At 44.3% G+C, this 15,510-nt stretch overlaps 2 protein-coding genes across 2 annotated transcripts in view; one reads left to right on the top strand and one right to left on the bottom strand.

Annotated features, from left to right (window-relative positions):
- Window positions 1-8,310, top strand: part of LOC127915181 (nectin-2-like) — a 100,315-nt gene extending 92,005 nt beyond the window's left edge. The window contains exons 7-10 of the mRNA XM_052494481.1: window positions 6,966-7,098; window positions 7,177-7,248; window positions 7,475-7,561; window positions 8,252-8,310. Coding sequence (XP_052350441.1) covers window positions 6,966-7,098; window positions 7,177-7,248; window positions 7,475-7,478 — 209 coding nt within the window. The 3' untranslated portion in view covers window positions 7,479-7,561; window positions 8,252-8,310. The remainder of the gene's footprint in view (window positions 1-6,965; window positions 7,099-7,176; window positions 7,249-7,474; window positions 7,562-8,251) is intronic.
- A 2,447-nt stretch (window positions 8,311-10,757) lies between these two features.
- On the bottom strand, window positions 10,758-12,157 carry LOC118366556 (RIIa domain-containing protein 1-like). Its single transcript, XM_035749169.2, has 4 exons — window positions 11,930-12,157; window positions 11,338-11,414; window positions 11,107-11,153; window positions 10,758-11,003 (listed from the first exon to the last, which is right to left on the bottom strand). The coding sequence occupies exons 1-4, from the start codon at window positions 12,008-12,010 to the stop codon at window positions 10,924-10,926; spliced, it is 285 nt and encodes a 94-aa protein (XP_035605062.1). The 5' UTR covers window positions 12,011-12,157; the 3' UTR covers window positions 10,758-10,923.
- Window positions 12,158-15,510: the final 3,353 nt, after the last annotated feature.

Raw genomic sequence — 15,510 nt, 5'->3', positions numbered from 1 at the left:
ACACTTGTGCAGAAGCGTACACACACACTAACTACTTCAGGAGGATTGGACTGGTGTAAAGCTGGCAAGAAATCAATCCTCTCTCCCTCTTCTCCCTTCTTCCACTCTTCTGTCCTCTGAGCTCTGTATTAAATATGTAGAGGCCTGTGCTGTGCTGTGTGTTTTAAGGGCTAGTGTAGTGTCTCCTCAGGGAACACTGATATGACTCTCATCAACACCGCTCTGAATGGTGTGTGTGTGTGTGTGTGTGTGTGTGTGTGTGTGTGTGTGTGTGTGTGTGTGTGTGTGTGTGTGTGTGTGTGTGTGTGTGTGTGTGTGTGTGTGTGTGTGTGTGTGTGTGTGTGTGTGTGTGTGTGTGTGTGTGTGCATAAGCACTTAAAATGAGGATTGTAGTGTGTTACTGCACACACACACACACACACACACACACACACACACACACACACACACACACACACACACACACACACACACACACACACAATGACTTAGTTTGCTCTGGTGAACACTTAAATTGATTGGCATGCACTCACACACACTGACTAGTGTCTACAGTACAATGATTATAATGTGAAAAACAACCAGCAGTGTTGCAGTTTGACACACTTAAACCTGTGCACCTGGCACCCACTACCGTACTCCGTTCAAAGGCACTTTAATGTTTTGTCTTGCTCATTCACCCTCCTGAATGACGCGTGTCTCGAGGCTTAAGATCCTTCTTTAACCTGTCTCTTCCACTTCATCTGCGCTGATTTCAATAAATGACCACCGATTTCACCTGGATTCAGCTGGTCGTTCTGTCATGGAAAGAGCGGGTGTTCCTAATGTTTTGTACACTCAGTGTATGTGTGTCTTTCTGTACTGTGTTGACTGTCATGTTGAGTGTCATTGTAACGCGCAGCCAGTGTTTGTGTCATGTCTTTCACGCAGGGCTGGCCTGCTGTTCCACACTGCACCAAGTGTCCTTCACTGCTGCCTATTGATTACCTCACACACTGTGCTCCTCGCCCACTGCAATGTATTTATGTCCACTCACCCACTTTATACTTTGCTGTTGCTATTGAACTGTCTATCTCTGACACACACACGCACACACACACACACACACACACTGAGAGGTGGGAGAGATGGAGGAGCATGATATAGCTAACTGTATATTGAGATTCTGATGAATTGTGACATGAAAATGATTATCTGAGAGAGACAGACTTGATGCAGTGTGTTAGATGCTGTATGAAGGATCATTATGTGCTCATGGGGTTGTCTGTCTGGAGGATATTGTCGGTAAGGCCTTTTGATGCATGTACAGCAGTTTGATATTCTTCATCTGTGACATGCAGGGGTGGGTGTGCATGTGTAAATGTGAATATTAGCATCCATATGCATACATTGTGTGTGTGTGTGTGTGTGTGTGTGTGTGTGTGTGTGTGTGTGTGTGTGTGTGTGTGTGTGTGTGTGTGTGTGTGTGTGTGTGTGTGTGTGTGTGTGTGTGTGTGTGTGTGTGTGTGTGTGTCAGCCTGTATGATTGTGTTTTTGTAACACTAAATGTGTGCATGCATTTGTAGTGTGCTATGTGTAATGTTAGTGTTAAGAACAGACACTGTGAAGAGCACATCTATAGCAACACCATAGTATGTGGTAATGAGTTCCATCACAGGAGGCTGCTGAGGAGGCTCATAATAATGGCCGGAACGGAGCAAAAGGAATGGCATCAAACAACGGAAGACCATGTGTTTGATACCATTCCACTGATTCCTCTCCAGTCATTACCACGAGCCTGTTCTCCCCAATGAAGGTGCCATCAACCTCCTGTGACTTCCATGTATGATCAGCACAAGGCTCCCGCAACCTCGAACACCTCCCAGGGAACACAGTAGATGTGAGAGGAACTATATATAACGGTGGTTCTGGCTTGCATTGTGATTCCACAACCATATGCCCACAGGCCCATTTAGATGTCCATGCAAATAACGAGTGCATACTTGAATGTGTATGTTACTTGCGCTGTAACCCTGCATAATCAACAACAAACTAAACCTAGTCACGGTAGCTCGCAACTGGAGAGCGGGGCCATTACGGCTCCCCGTTCTGTTAATCAGTCTCTTATTCGAGGTAGTCTACTGGAGGCAGCCCCCAATTAGCCGCCTGCTGTGGCCGAGAGGATACATCTCAGTAGTCTGAAGTCATCTCTCTTTCCTCCATCTCTACTGACATTGAACAAATATAGCTATAAGTGATATTAAATTCTAGCAAGGCATCCTCCTCTATTGCTTTGACCTAACACAGCCTAACCTGAGACCAGCACAGATTCCATTTCAGAACATCTCTTTTTATGTGTTAGTAGAGGAAACCGTAGTGGAAATGTTCATTTGTCTCACCTCAATCCCCTCTCAGTAGGAGGCTGCGCTCTGGGCTGGGATCCCTCTGTGCATGGCGGAGTAGTGCTCCAGTAGTTAATGAAGTGGATGTTCTCCCAGGCAGAAGGTCACAGGGCAGGTAAACAGACCAATGGGTGACAGACCAGGCCCCAGGGAAGGAGGGGGAGGTTAGGGACAGTTCACATTATGACACACTAGCTAACTGAGGTGACCTGGGTTCTTATAGTACAACTCCTAGTTATCCAGTCGTGTGTGTGTGTGTGTGTGTGTGTGTGTGTGTGTGCATGCCTTGTTATGGACCTGCCAGCTGCAACCTGTGTATGTTTTCTCTGTTGCTGGGATGAACAGTTATTTGGTGTGGTTGTGGGTTGGTGTGTGTTGCCTTTGGACTACTACAGCCTGCCTAGTCCTATTCCTATCCCGTTCGGTCCTTCTCAACCCGGACTGGACAGCTACATTTGGCTAATGCAGCAGGCCGACTGGACCCAGCCACCGCTGTGCCAGTGTAAAGTGGACTGTAAATATTGACGCAGAGACAGCGAGAGGGGAGCCGCGACCTTGTCAGAGAGAGAGGGTATGAGGGGGAGAGAGAGAGATATCCTGCCTTCTCCCAGGGCGCCTGTCGGTGCCTTAATGCACCATGGCAGGGAGCACACTCTCCCTGCAGAGAGAGGGGGAGATCAACGTCAAACACTCACACACCCACACGCAATTGTATGCATACACACTGTCTTTCCTGCTGTTACACGCAGACACAGACACAGACTTGGTGTCCCTGACATCCGTTTAATCCCAGACAGTGTAAATGCATGGGGCCAGCTCTGTAGTCACCCTAGATGAATACTGGGCCTGTCTGACAGACTAGAGCTTCAGTACAGCACCAGGCCCAGGCAGGCAGCCAACAGTAGTCCATGTGGTGGTGGTTATATTGTGTAGTGTGTTTTATTGTTAGCATCAGTAATATAAGACGAGCATACATCAAGAGGCAGTTCCCAAAGTGATCTGAATTCCTCTCCATCACACCGTCTCTCCCATTCGTCCTCTCTTCTATCACTGTATGCCCTTGTCCTTATCTACTCCCCCCGTACACTTCCAATATGTGTGATTATGTATGCGGCGCCTGGTTACCAGGATACAGGGTCGCTAGGGAGTGAGGTGTGTGTGTTGGGCTGGATGGATGTTGGTAATGTAACACTGTTAAGCCTTTAGGATCTAAGGGCAAGACTTCTCCTCTCCCTGACTGAGCAATGGGATTACTTCAGCTCCCTCTTCATCCTCATCCTCATCTCTATCAGTGCTGATCAATCCGTCTAGACCTAATCTGTAACCCCATCATCTGGGGTCAATGGAACCGTGTTTGTCTCGTGTCCGTTGATGCTCAAACTTAAAAAGTCAACAAAAAAACAATACAGATGGATTTTATGATCAGCAACAGTAGGATTGTTTGGCCAATGAATGACCCTTTAATCTGTTTGGGTCAATGACTTTTATAGCTGAGGTATAATAAATGTGTAGCTCCGGGAGCGGAGATATGTGTGTGTGTGTGTGTGTGTGTGTGTGTGTGTGTGTGTGTGTGTGTGTGTGTGTGTGTGTGTGTGTGTGAGGTCAGGGAGGGTAATAAAACAGGCTTATCTCTGCTCATTAGGAGATTAAAGATGCAGAGCTGGAGACGCTACAGATTTGAGCTGCCATATTAAGGAGAGATAAACGAGCGTTTCCCAAACGAAGGCAGCAGGATGGGAGAGGGGAGAGGCAGGGATAAGTGCAGCTAGGCCAGCTCAGCCAGCCGAGGTCACATGAGTCATATGGGCCTGTAGGCTGGGGAAGCATGTTAAGAGGTAGACCTGTATCACGGAGAGAGGCAGGCGGGCAGGCCGCACGGAGAGAGAGAGGCAGGCGGGCAGGCCGCACGGAGAGAGGCGGGCGGGCAGGCCGCACGGAGAGAGGCAGGCGGGCGGGCAGGCCGCACGGAGAGAGGCAGGCGGGCGGGCAGGCCGCACGGAGAGAGGCAGGCGGGCGGGCAGGCCGCACGGAGAGAGGCAGGCGGGCGGGCAGGCGGAGAGAGTGAGAGAGAGAGAGAGAGTGAGAGAGAGTGAGAGAGAGAGAGAGAGAGAGAGAGAGAGAGAGAGAGAGTGAGAGAGAGAGAGAGAGAGAGAGAGAGAGAGAGAGTGAGAGAGAGAGAGAGAGAGAGAGAGAGAGAGAGAGAGAGAGAGAGAGAGAGAGAGAGAGAGAGAGAGAGAGAGAGAGAGAGAGAGAGAGAGAGAGAGAGAGAGAGAGAGAGAGAGAGAGAGAGAGAGAGAGAGAGAGAGAGAGAGAGAGAGAGACACGAACGAACTCGCTTTTCTAATCAGCCAGCAATCACCTGGAGGCCGCTTAATTATGCACCAGCTATCTTATGCAGTAGTGTTGTAGAACTTTAGCAGTATTTTTAAGAATATTTTAAAACCATAGCAGTATTTTAGACCATACCTCACATTGAGAATACAGGTAGAATCCTTGAGAATACACCGACTGGCTAAACCCTGTCTCAATCTGTGGATGGGGGTGTGAGTGAGTGAGTGAGTATGGGTGTGCAGCACACCACAGAGAATTGTGGGTGTGTATAAATGTTGGTGTGAGTGACTGGGATATTGGATAGTATACAAGTTGGCCCTGCCATCTGGACTCTGCGTTGTGTGTGTGTGTGTGCGCGCACGCACATTCACGGAGCCCAGCCCGTCCTTGTCGGAGGGCAGGGGAGCACGGCGCCAGCTAAGAGAGACAGCGGGCATGCTCGGGCTGTCTGGGAGATTTCATTAGAATGAGACATGGCTGGCATCCACCACAGATACAGAGGGCATGATCTCTATTCACCACTGCTGGAGTCACTCAGACAGCGGCTGCATCTCAATACTCTAAAGTGGCATCCTCTCCTTTATCTGAACTGATCTGAAAAGAAAGTACCTTAATAAATTATGCTTACCAGATAAAGCTGTCACCGGCCCAGTTTATTCCCTATCAGTGAAAAGGAAAGGAGGTGAGGGGAGGAAATCACTTTGGACTATAGAATTTTATGGAGAGAGGGAGGAAAAGTTTCAGGTTTTATTAGTCGTATGTACAGGTACCACATGGTATGCTGTACACCGTCCAACTAAATTGTTACTTGCAGGTTCCTTTTTAACAATGCAACAACAATAAGTAATAAAATATAAGAATAGGAACATAAAGTAAATGGCTCAGTAGAATAGAATAAACATTTTAGCATCGGTATAATACAGGAAGGCACAATTTATAGTACAATATTCGCCCATATATCAGGGAAGGGGGGATTGGAGGACAAGTGAGGATAAAAAAAAAGATAGGGATGGTTAAGATGGAGCAAGAAAGCACTATAGACAAAAATGGAGCATGGATATAGCCAGATACAAAGTTGACGACCACGGGAGTGATGAAGAGCAAAGGGAGGATGGAACAGAGGTAGTGAATATTATTAGTACTTCAGAGCCGGTGTTATGGAGACACAGCACTGCCATGTGGACAACAGGCTGTATTACACCCTAATCACCTAGTAACACTCCCTTATAAGTCCTATAACTGGACTACTGCCATGTTGTAAATCTTTCTGTCTCATAAGACCTATTAAACTAGACACATTAAACATGCCATGTTCTGAACAATAATGACTTTATAAATGTCAGGGTAAACTACTCTGGAGATCATTTTAAGAAATTGTCATTTATTATTGACTGTTTTAGTTAGTTTTAGTGGGAAACCAAAGCGTTTGTATTTTATTTACATGTTGTGGTCTAATTGAAAACAACTGCTTTTTACATGCTAAAAGGTCATTGGAAGCTCCATTGTTTACTTTACAGAGCGTTGCTATAAGGTCATCAGTACCACAGCCATAATTATAAGCCTAACAACATTCAATCAGGGGACAACCAATTACTTTCCCTGTGTAACTCTCCTCCAATTAGCTGAGCTCCTCATTGCCATTTAACACTCCATCATTAGCATAATCCCTTGTGCAATGATGGGGAGAATAATGAGATGGGTCACACTGTGTGTTTGTGTACTCCTGTCTTGTGTATAATCCTATTGTTAGTATTGGTACTAGTGGTCATGGTTCATTAGAGGAAGGTACTACAGTCACTACGTCGGATTGTCTGCCTCCCCATGTGACTGTAGTCTACACTAATGTAGACCTTTCTTCTAGAAAGGCAGACACACACTTTCTCTGCATCTCGCCTTGCTGTCTCACACACGTACACACCTCTATACCTCTCGCATCCACAGACAAGTTTATTTGCACCTCTTGTCTCACACACACACCATTGACTGTAATTAGCCTACTTCATTACTTGGGGATTACATTTTGAATTCCGCTTTCAGAACCTTTCACCACAAATGAAACGATATGTATTGAAATGCACTGTAGAGTTATTCCTGTGCATGTGGGACTTACTCCAGCATGTGAATGCTATCACTACTCTGTTGTTAATGTTATCGCTCTCTCTCTTTGTACTTATCCCCTTAAACCTCCCTTCTATTCTTTGTCTTCCTTCCTATCTCACTTTTTCTCTCATCTCTCCCTGTCTCTCTCTGCAGGTACTCGACTGCCAGTGAAGGGTCCCACTACAAGCGGTGTTATAGGAGGGCTCATTGGGGTGGTTCTGCTGCTGGCTGTTATTGGGAGTGTTGTGGTCTTGGTCCGCAAAAAACGCAACCAGCACAATGGAGAGTGAGTTTGTAACTGTCACTCATACTAAGTGATCATCCTTACTGTCTGTTTTGATTCCCTCCTTTCTCTCTTTCTCAGTGGTCCACCCAAGTACAAGCCCCTCCCCCTAACAAGCAGCAGACCATCACCACCAGCAGCTCTACTGATAGGGTGAGGGATGCTGGCCAGCCATAACTTTTAGACTTGCTGTGATGGGAGATGTTTATATATCTCTACATGGCCCCTCAATTTGTATTTTACAATACCACATGTTTTTTTATCAACATTGTTAAAAGATTATGTAGTTTATGAAAGTGTCCATCTGAAATAGGTTTTACCCCAACTCCGAGTAGATGAGAATAATCCTGTGTGTGTGTGTGTGTGTGTGTATCTGCAGCTGAACACCAGTCGAGACCCTGTGGAGAGCAAGGACGGATCCGTGGACCACCTGTACTACGCTCTGCAGGATGCCGAGCCCAGCACGGTAAGAACACAGCCATACTTGGGGTGCATCTCTCAATAGTCCTTCTCTCCTGAATCGTTTTCTCAATCTTCAGACATAAATAGACCTGGATGGGTGAAAGCAAATTCCCAGCTGGCCTCCTTGATATTGCTTCCATCTGGCCTGTGTTTTCCTATCAGTATACATGAAGCTCTGTAGCTTTGGCTTATAAAGTGCCTCAACCCAACGCTTTGTTTATTATCTACATCATTTATAATACATCCTAGTAAAGGATTCATGAAACAAAAAGAAATCAATCATTTAACATCTACTTATGATCATTAATTCATCAGTTACTCAACATGATTGCCCTATTTACCAGTACACAAACATGAGAACGTGTAGGAAACTGAAGGGTGTGGAGGGCTGCTATGTGGATAGAAGCTGATATACTGAACATGCTATAGATGGAAACACGTGTTTTTAATACTGTAGAAACCATTGCCTTGGTAAGCTAGTTGCAATTTCCTCCCGTGATTTAACCCTTTTGGAGCAGTGGTTAGCAAGTTTGTCCATTGGCTAGAAGACCTGGGGTCAAGACTCTCAAAGGGTGTTGCTCTGTCAGTTTGTTCGCTAATGCAAGGGTCACTAGAATACTATGAAGACTGCATTGGTTCTCCTTATTTTTACACGATTATTAAGATTATTTTATATGGTTATCTTTCCCACCAGGACTTGGACGTGTGCAGTGATGAGGAATACAATTGTGATGCGGAGGAGTTGCGCTACGCTGGCGCCCCCTCTGGCTGGGATGAACCCAGGCTGAACGAAGTCCCGCCCCTGTACGCCCCCAACCAGTACAAGGCCAATGATTACCATGACAACGAGGAGGACCACCCCCCTGCCACTGGAACATCTCGTGGAGAGAGCTTTGTGTCCCAGGCCATGTTTGTGTGAAGACGGGAGACATTGGAAGTGTGTGTGGGACTAAACTTGTTTGTACGTGAAGAACATCGGACACTGGATGTGTGTGTCTGTGGGATGGCTGCAGTGTGTGATGGTTGTAGTCATTGCCGTTCAATCAGTGTCTGCAATCTATACTTTTACATTGTGTACTAAAGTGAGCATGCTCTACCACAGTATGTTGGTTACAGAATGTACTACGTAGGCCTACTGTTGTGTATTGGGTTCTAATAACGGAAATCATGTTTTTTAAAGGGGGATCTGCTTTAATGTTAAAATGCTGTGCAAGTCAGACACAACATAAAACACTAACTTGTTTGAAACTCCTTTGCATGTTGTGGTTAAAGTACAGTATGTGTGTGAGATTGTTTAATAGGCACAGATCCAGGGCCAGCTTACCCTCTTTGAATCCTAACCATTACCATTAGGGGATAAGGCAATACTGACCTTGGATCAGATCAGTGTGTATTGATAGCTCCATCATATTGTGTAATGTAGATGGGCTCTGGGGTCAGGAGACTGGTAGTAGTACACTACTCTGAGCTAAAGGCAGTAGGATGATGTTGCCTATAGAATAGACACTGGTAGAAGGTCAGTTGTGTTTTACTCCCTAAGGATTATGTTTAAGATTTTACATAATATAATCTGATCCTAGATCTGTGTCTAAGATACAATTCTGGATTCCCAGAGCCCAATACAAGCCATAAGAGACGGGCAATCAATTGCCTGAACAAATATCAAACAATGTAAGTTACTGACAATCTTGTGTATATATAAAAAGGAAATCTGTTACCTTTTAACATTGACGTGTCTAAACATTGATGATTTGTGCCTGTTCGCTCAGGATTTAAAAGCTCTATTCACATGCTCTACCACAGTATGTTGGTTACAGAATGTATTACGTAGGCCTACTGTTGAAATGTCCAATATTATCAGGGTCTAGGTTTTTATACAATTTCAGGTTCTTCTCTATACAATCACTTAATTGTTAAACCAGATGTGCCTATTTTTGTAGCGTGTCAGATTTTAAAATGTGAATCAAACAGAATTCTGAATAATTTTGTCATCTTTGTGAGATGGATTTGACCTGTTTTTACTGCGCTATGTATGTTTTTACAGCAAAGCCTGATGCGTTGGTTACTTGATGATTTTAAATTCATTAAACATTTAAACCGTGTGGTCAGTATTGCTGCCGTCACATTTTCTCATCTTGCTTAAATGTCGTTCTCAACTAACATCAAGACGGTGGCCCGTTCCTGTAGGTTCATGCTCTACAACATCCGCAGAGTACGACCCTGCCTCACACAGGAAGCGGCGCAGGTCCTAATCCAGGCACTTGTCATCTCCCGTCTGGATTACTGCAACTCGCTGTTGGCTGGGCTCCCTGCCTGTGCCATTAAACCCCTACAACTCATCCAGAATGCCGCAGCCCGTCTGGTGTTCAACCTTCCCAAGTTCTCTCACGTCACCCCGCTCCTCCGCTCTCTCCACTGGCTTCCAGTTGAAGCTCGCATCCGCTACAAGACCATGGTGCTTGCCTACGGAGCTGTGAGGGAACGGCACCTCAGTACCTCCAGGCTCTGATCAGGCCCTACACCCAAACAAGGGCACTGCGTTCATCCACCTCTGGCCTGCTCGCCTCCCTACCACTGAGGAAGTACAGTTCCCGCTCAGCCCAGTCAAAACTGTTCGCTGCTCTGGCTCCCCAATGGTGGAACACACTCCCTCACGACGCCAGGACAGCGGAGTCAATCACCACCTTCCGGAGACACCTGAAACCCCACCTCTTTAAGGAATACCTAGGATAGGATAAAGTAATCCTTCTCACCCCCCCCCCCCTTAAAAGATTTAGATGCACTATTGTAAAGTGGCTGTTCCACTGGATGTCATAAGGTGAATGCACCAATTTGTAAGTCGCTCTGGATAAGAGCGTCTGCTAAATGACTTAAATGTAAATGTGTTTTGTTTCATCTGATGAGTTGGGGAGTGTACAGAAACAGGAGTCCAGAAGGGGGAACTCTGAGGCTTGAGAAAGCAGTTAGTGCTATCGGGAATCCTTGTAACCTTAACCTTTTTTATTTAAACTTCCAATAGGGTAATGTCAGAGTTGTGACGTCCCAATGATCCCGTTTAGACTTTACCTTGAACTCCTGTAAAGAGGCTGTCCACTCCACCCTATAGGCCTAGAAATCTTTTCCTCTCAACCAGGGGTATAAACATCCTCCTTTAGCCCTGTAACTAACCTGTTGTAATGATGCTCAGTAAGAACATCTGCCTGGGTGTTGGTACATTCCCACTTTATATCATGTTTTATATTTGTATCACGTTACTTTGCAACACATAACTAGTCAATACAGAGGATGTAGAGAACACAGAGAAAGAGGCCTGTTACAGCTTTACACTTCAATAACCGTTGAACTGCCAAACAATCCGGTAAGGATTCAGTCTGTGCCTGTGTCGGCAGGATCGCCCTGCAGTTTGGAGCCAATGATCAAACCAAGGTTTGGGTCGGTGAAGTAATCTGAAAGAGAGAAAATATGTTAATTATGGGTAGTTCTAAGTAGAGGACTGTCCCTGTCTGTATATTGGTGTACGTGTCAGTTTGTGTTGTTGATTGAACCCACCTGCTGCATACTCTCGAATGTCTGTGGGTCTTTTGAGAAATACATCTCTGTAAAAAAACAAAAACAAGAAGCAGGTATCCAAGCAATTGGCCAGTTAGACTTCATTACTGTAGCTAAATATGAAATATAATTATATTCGTTATTGATGTCTGGAGCTTGAGAGCCCTAATGGAGTTGGAGAATAATATGTCTGAAAATATACCGTTAGTCAGTGCCAGCCAATTAACAAACCTTAAAAAGTCGCTTATTAAGGCCTCCGTCTCTGGATGCTCTCTCAAATATTTTTCATTGTTGATTCTTGTATTGATCTATAAAAAATACTGAATTAGCGAATGGCTCTCCAGAGGACAGAGGGACAGTTCTAATCTGTCAATACTGAAAAAAGAGGAGGGGGGGACATCTGAATTTCCATTTTATTCGACAGACAACCTAACATCATACTTCAATATCTGTCTAATATATGCATTGTTGGCTTTGCTTGTCCCAGGAGAAATATAAAGGTGAATGTCCATTAACTTTACTGTCCATTCTACTCTTTCCCATGGCTCATGATAAAAGCCCGATGGCAATAGCAGATTCAAAGTTACCCCACGTAATGTTTGTCATTGCTGAGCCTATCTTTAACCAAGGAATTTCTGCTAGCTAACTATTAGCTGGATGAATGCAAAAATGCAGTGAGTGATAGAACAAGAAATCCTATTGTATTTTAATTCCTAATTTTATCGATAGAACTAGCTAACTAAATGTTGTTGGAGAAGCCAAGGAGCACTCATGAAGCTAACGACGTTACATACAGTAGTAAAGTGTTAGCTAGCTAATTTACCTTAAATTGTCGGAGTTGCTGTTGTTGCTCGATGCTTAATGCACCAAAGTCCAGTTTCTCCAAACCACGTTTATCAGCCATTTGATCTCATCAGCTAGCTAATATTCCTTTGATAGCTTGCTTAAAAGCTACCGTTAATATCTTTACCAAAACAAAACATTGCCTTTTGTTGACAAGCCCCACTGTTACTATGGCAACAGCCTGAGTAGAACAGAAGCAACACTTTTCCCACAAGAGTTTATCTTTGCTTTCCCCCATGACATCTCTGTAGGTCTCTCTGGCTCTGGGTGGCAGCCAATATGACAACGTTTTTCAGAGCCTTTATTGAGGGATCCAGCCACAGGACATGAGAGTTCTGCCATATTACCCAAACAGCTCATCAGTTGTTGTGACCTAAGCAAGTACCTCTGGAGTATATGTCTCCACTATAGGCCCATGCAGGGAGACCAGAACACTCATGTCTCTACTATAGGCCCATGCAGGGAGACCAGAACACTCATGTCTCTACTATAGGCCCATGCAGGGAGACCAGAACACTCATGGATGGATAATTGATGTGTGTGAGATTCGTGTTCGCTCCTATTCACTATTGTAGACTATAGAGCACACACATTTTCTTCAGAAAATTGACCTTTTCTATTTTTACTTACATTTGACTCAAGTCAAGTGTAATATTTAAAATAACCATTAATATGAATTAATATGCTTAATTTGGTTACAGATTAAAATCTTAGAATTGTATTGAGGGGGTTTGGACAAGTAGGGTTGGCAGGGCAGTCAAGAGGAGGGAGGTGTGTACACATGAGGGACTTAGTATAGAAAATCCTGGGGACACGCTCTCTCAAAGGATGGGTTTAACCCAATAATAATGACCTTGTCAAGAGGTCTGGACCACTTGTTGTAACAGTAAGTAATTATCCATTAGTTACTTGTCACCAACCCCATCACATTCATTAGGAACATGTTCAAGTGTGCCCTTGTCTATTCTTCCATCACATTCATTAGGCAAAATACTGTTAGGCAGACCTCTTCACAATATGGTTTCAAAGCAATGTTCTGATAGCCCTAGGGGCTCATTATCAGTGGTGTAAAGTACTAAAGTAAAAATACATTAAAGTACTACTTAATTTACTTTACTATTTTATTTTTGATTCCTTTTACTGCAGTACATTACTTACTTTTTATTCCATATATTTTCCTTGACACCCAAAGGTACTCGTTACATTTGGAATGTTTAGCAGGACAGGAAAATAGTCAAATTCACGCACTTATTAACCGAACATCCCTGGTCATCCCTACTACCTCTGATCTGGCAGACTTACTAAACACACATGCTTTTTTTGTAAAGGATGTCTGAGTGTTGGAGTGTGCCACGGGCTTTCCGGAAATAAAATAAAAACAAGAAAATGGTGCCATCTGATTTACTTAATATAAGGAATTTGAAATTATTTATACTTTTACGTTTGATACTTAAGTATATTTTAAACCAGTATTTTAAGACTTTCACCGAAGTAGAATTTTACTGTGTGACTTTTACTTGAGTCATTTTCTATTAAGTATTATCTTTACTTTTACTCAAGTATGACAGTTGGGTACGTTTTCCACCACTGCCTTTTATACTGTATAGCACTATCACTTTTCTCTATTCCACTGCAGTTGTAAATGACTTAAACTAAAAATATGCCGCAAAAAATGTAACCTCCAGCCTACTCTTAGTAGGCGACCTTTGGGAAGTGTTTAGACTGGTTATAAGTATCCTTCAACCACACAGCTGCATACATCGTGTATAAAAGACATAACATGTAGAGAAGACATCTGATGAGTCTGTAGAGTGTAGATAGAAGAGAAAACGCTCTGAGCTATCCCTCCTAGATCCAGGGACTCCTTCTGCTACTAGTACTAAATCTGATCAGCACCATGGCTTCAACAAAGTTAAACAGTACTGAATGCTCTCTCCAAACCTCACCTTCTGAACAGGAAAACTTTTCAAGAGGAGCAAGCCATGCGGGATCTGTCTGCCTGTTTTGTCCAGCACATCGCTTCAGGGAAAACATATACCTTTCTGATTTTTAGTCGTTCTTTTTCTCTTCTCTCTGGTGACACTTAAAGAGCGCTTCTACACTTTGTTACATTTTCAGATGATATGTGGTCTTTTGCATAGCTGCATTGCAGCATTCATTGTTTTGCACTCTGTTCTGCTCCAACATACTGTGATTATCAGGGGGTGTTGAATGGAACATTTTAGTATTATGGGTACCATCCTTTGGAGCGCTCAGACGACTCTGGCCCTCATGGCAATAGAAATATCCTTTGGAGCGCTCAGACGACTCTGGCCCTCATGGCAATATAAAGATCCTTTGGAGCGCTCAGACGACTCTGGCCCTCATGGCAATAGAAAGATCCTTTGGAGCGCTCAGACGACTCTGGCCCTCATGGCAATAGAAAGATCCTTTGGAGCGCTCAGACGACTCTGGCCCTCATGGCAATAGAAAGATCCTTTGGAGCGCTCAGATGACTCTGGCCCTCATGGCAATAGAACAATATGTGTTTATTTGCCACAGCATCCACTACCTGAGCATAATGACTTCCAGGCATGTGTGGCTTGCCTTGAGCTTGTCTGGGTACTGAGTGCCATTGCTGGTAATTATCACTTGGTCCAGCTCAACATGGGACACACATGGTGTATTTAATAGAGCCACTGCAGGGCTGCTATGTGAGTCTAGAATTGTGAGAGCATTTGTGAGCTTTAGTCCTGTGCAAGAAGTACTGTTCCATGGCTCTCCCGGTATCACCCCAACTCTTTCAATCTGAATTACTTGCCTCTGTTTTGGGCGTATGTACAATGAGGCACGCAGGGCTGTTGTAGCCCTCCCCTACAAGACAACCACCGTGCTTGTAGAACTGTAACCTACCTCTGTATGTTTCTACTGTAGCTGGTGCCAATAATCTACTGTCTAACTCGTCTGCAACTACACAAGCAAACTCTGCCCCTTCACTTGTCTCAACACATTGTTTGTGTTACTCATGGTGCATCAACCCTGTCGTCTACACCATCCGTAACCAAGAGGTGTGCACTGATACATCTGTGCTATAGAAGTCAGGTGGAAAGAGAGCATTCAGCAAGAGGAGGATGAGGGGGATTCAGGAGGTTGAGAGTCCAACAGGGCAGAGAAAAGACCACAGAGGGATGGGGTGAGGAAGGAGGGGAGCAAGAGACTGCAACCAGACCCCTCTGTCCTTCCTCCTCCGTTCTCTCTGGTTGATGTGTGACTCACTGATCTGACTGCAGGACATTTGGGAAGACAGCTAAACTAATTGGATATCTTATTACAGTTGTGATTGTTCACGTGTGCTAGTTTTCACTGGATGTGTTTTGGGACACATTTAAAGGATACATTTATAAGAGCCAGGAAAAACTGTAATCCATGTCTCGTATTTCTTTAAACAGCAACGACAAATTTCAGCTAACTTTAACCACCGCTAGATAAAAACCAATAGGAGTGATGAGGCAACTGTGTTTATCCTAGCTCATAGACTACTTTCAGAGTAAGAAACAATCTAACATGAAGTTAATGAATTAA

This window comes from Oncorhynchus keta, chromosome 34 (assembly GCF_023373465.1).
Source record: "Oncorhynchus keta strain PuntledgeMale-10-30-2019 chromosome 34, Oket_V2, whole genome shotgun sequence".
Lineage (NCBI taxonomy): Eukaryota > Metazoa > Chordata > Actinopteri > Salmoniformes > Salmonidae > Oncorhynchus > Oncorhynchus keta.
This window is presented reverse-complemented; position numbering and strand designations above follow the sequence as displayed.